Raw genomic sequence first — 3,576 nt, 5'->3', positions numbered from 1 at the left:
CATCTGGATTTATACTCGGATTAAAGTACACTCCTTATAGATGTCATCTTAAGTGATTGGATTTATTTAAGGGTATTGGAGAGAATATGGCTGTAAAAGGGGACTACACATAAAATGCTTTGCAGATCTTTATATATATATATGTGTGTGTGTGTGTGTGTATAATTTTCCTTCACAATAATCTGTTACTTTGTGTTGGTCCATCACATTAAATGAATGAAAAATACTTTAAAGTTTGTGGCTGTAGTGTGACGATCTTTAAAAAACGTGTAGGGGATTTCATAGATTCAAGCATAAAGAACAGTAGAAACTGGAAGTTCTTCATATTTACACAAGACATTTTCAAAATATGCCTGCTAAAAATTAAATGCACTTGATTTGATCAGATTAGCTGTTGAACAAACGTCACTGGGTACAAAGTGAAGAATTTTCATTGTGTTTTTCGGCCTATAGGGGGCGGCAGAAAGCGCTCATATTTCTCTTTTGTTGAGCTTGAACCCCAATAAAGCTCATGGGTGTAATGTGACGCTGTGCTCCTCAAAACCATTCACTTCTTTTTATGACTCTGTCCACAATAAAAAAAAAAAACACATTTCCGGTCGAAACCTTCATAATAAAGCACCACATTCATATTAGCAATTGGGCAATCAGTTCAGAAACACTGACTCTTTTATTTTGAGAAATAAGAAACGCCTCTTTATTTCCAGGCTACCTCCTACGGACCTGACTGCTGGCTGCATTTATCAGATCGACAGTGAGCCTACGAGCAACAACTTCCCCAGATTGACACAGAATGGAGAGAAGCTGACGCACGTTATTTACCGGACGGTTAACTTCCCTCCTCTGGCCTTTGCTTGTGCCACCGCAGAATAAATGAGGCGCTAAACGAAGCAAGACCATCTTGAAGTTAATTTGCAACACTTGGAACCAGTGGAGAGCTAAGGATTTATTCCTACTTAGTGTAATTTCGTAGTTTTTGGACACTTTTACCGCGTTATTACGCACGACGCGCAAAGGGATGGCTCCTCCGCTAAAACACAGAACGGGCGTGCAGCAAAGTTTTTATATCTTTCTCTCTATTTCGCTGGCTTGTTCTTACAATATTGACTTAGAACATCCTTTGGTGTTTCAAGGACCAAGTTCTAGTTTTTTTGGCTACTCTGTGTTGGAGCATTTTCATGACAACACACGCTGGTGAGTCCCAGAGTTCCTGGAAAAAATATTTTGTTATATCTTAATTATGCATTGGTTTCTTTTTAATATCAAGACATGTCTTTAAAACCTTATAAATGTAAACATTAAAGACAGTTTGATGTGCTTTATAATTTGAAAATGTGTTCCGTTTCTTTCATCAGTTTTGGGGATGAACTGAGTTTGTTTCGCGATGCTCTCCCCTTTCTTTATGTGCGCAGGCTAATAGTGGGAGCACCGAAGGCAAACTCTACCTACAGCAGCTCGGTGCGCTCTCCCGGAGCTGTGTTTAAGTGTCGGGTTCACAGTAACCCCGAGCGGCGCTGCACAGAGATGGACCTGGGAAGAGGTCAGTCACCGCAACGCAACGCAACCACTGCTGCGTTTTAGCGCAACCTCTCACATTCTCACTGCCGTGTCTCTGCAGCGCATGATCCTAAATGTAATTCAAGTAAAAACTCCATCTGGTGCTATACAGTCCACATGTTTCTCTCTCTTCTTTATTCTTTGCATGTACTCCCCTCTCTAGCATCTGCTTTGTTTTATCAGAATAATGCCGCCTTATATTCTGCTCTTAACAACCCTCAAGTTTTTTTTTAGCTCTCAAAACAAAGGAGTCATGTGTGCAGAAGTTCATAAATATTTTGATTAATATGATTTATGTTCCTACTAATATTTTTCAAGCACATGAGCCAAGAAAGTTGCGATTTAGCATTCCCTTCTCCTTATAAAGCCCCCATCATGCTCTGTTCTTCTGGTCAAGGCGCAGAGGGTGCACGCATGGCTTTAATATTTACTCTGCTCTCTGCCAATGTGTAACTAAAACAAAATACAGCAGACAAGCAAAAACAGTCCTAGGGAAACACTTAGTAATAAGTCATAACTCTGACCTTCGTGGAAATAACGCAGAAATGACTTAACTGCTATTCTCATTGTTTCTGAAACATTTACTCAACAATGGCAGTAAAATATTACCTCAAGAATTAAAAAAAGGCATGCATACTGTGTTGCAAATGGCCATTCTCGTTTGTTATGTTCATTTAAAATACAAATGTCTGTAATTTAAATGATAGATCAGATTGCTCCAATATTAGTTAATAGTTTATAGAACCACTTTTCACTGTAATTACAGTTGCGAGTCTTTTGAGGTTTTAACCAACTTTGCATTTCCAAACCTTGCTGTAATTACTTGATATTCATTTTGGATTTAGGTCTTGACTTAGACCGTTCTAACACTTGTATATGATTTGTTCTAAATCAGTTCTCGGTAACTGTGGGTTGTTTTCCTGCTGTTAGCCCGCCAACCCAATCTAAAGTTTTCAGTAGCCTCTAACAATTTCTCTTCTACTATTTTTATGTATTTAGTGCCTAAAGGTGCAAGGTGTAGAGATGGTAATGTCCAGATTTAGTTTTACACCACATAGTTCTTGCTACATGTAGGCCAAAAAAGTTAAACTTTGGTTTCTAAACAAAAATAAAGAAAATCAAACAAAGAAAAAGAAAGTAGTAAGATAACAAATGAATACATTTTGGTGCATTTCAGTCTGTATGATGGACTCTGATGTTCCTCTTTCAGAAGGAAGTAGTGAGAACGGATGAAACCCAAGATGAGAGTGATTCCTCAGAATACATATTTCCTTCCTTTGTGGTTTGTCAATGCAGATCTCTTTGCTGGAGAGTCATGGTGTGTCATTTATCTCTCCTCCTCACCACCCACTGCAGTTCAACTAGAGAACCACTCTGTGCAGCAGCAGGTCAAAAAGTTCCTGCTTACAGATACAGATGGCGAGCAGGGGGCGGGGGGTAAGATTACTTTAACTTCCTGAGGAAGAAAGGAAGAAGTCTGCTGGTCTTTCCTCTCCAAGTGAAACATGTTTGTTCTCTGTCGGATTAGCTCGAGATGAAAGACCACTTATCATTTCCTTGCTTTTGGAGATATTTCATTTCTGATTACACAATCAATGACAGTTTTCTTAAGTACTGAACCTCTTCCATGTTGTCCATTACCAGACCTACTATGGTGAGATATTTTTTAGTCATGTTACATGGTGGGTCGGTCATGAACACATCCTTGAGGTCCGCTTCTGTTCGAAACAAGGACGAAGAGAACGATTAACCTCAATCTCATTCTGTGGTCTCCAACTCTTCAAGAGCTACAGCAATGAAAGTTTCAGACACTTCCCTGCTTCATCACAGTTTAATCAGATGATTGAATCACCTCTTTAGCATGACGTCAAGTTTATTTGTCACGCTGTTTGTTTGATTCAGGTGTGTTGAAACAGCGATTTGACTAAAAGCTGCAGGACTAGCTCTGGACGACTGGAGTCGGAGAGTTGGAGAGCAATCTGTGCTCAAGAACAGATTAATGCTCCATTTTAGTGAAAG

At 39.3% G+C, this 3,576-nt stretch overlaps 1 protein-coding gene across 1 annotated transcript in view; it reads left to right on the top strand.

The window, feature by feature from the left end:
* Positions 1-733: 733 nt before the first annotated feature.
* The window catches only part of itga9 (integrin, alpha 9), a 67,184-nt gene continuing 64,341 nt past the window's right edge, over positions 734-3,576 (top strand). Inside the window, exons 1-2 of the mRNA XM_032552366.1 lie at positions 734-1,194; positions 1,413-1,540. Of these exons, the coding sequence (XP_032408257.1) occupies positions 1,019-1,194; positions 1,413-1,540 (304 nt within the window). The 5' untranslated portion in view covers positions 734-1,018. The remainder of the gene's footprint in view (positions 1,195-1,412; positions 1,541-3,576) is intronic.

This window comes from Xiphophorus hellerii, chromosome 22, assembly GCF_003331165.1.
Source record: "Xiphophorus hellerii strain 12219 chromosome 22, Xiphophorus_hellerii-4.1, whole genome shotgun sequence".
Classification (NCBI taxonomy): domain Eukaryota; kingdom Metazoa; phylum Chordata; class Actinopteri; order Cyprinodontiformes; family Poeciliidae; genus Xiphophorus; species Xiphophorus hellerii.
The sequence above is the reverse complement of the archived record's forward strand: the minus strand, read 5'-3'. Positions and strand labels throughout refer to the sequence as shown.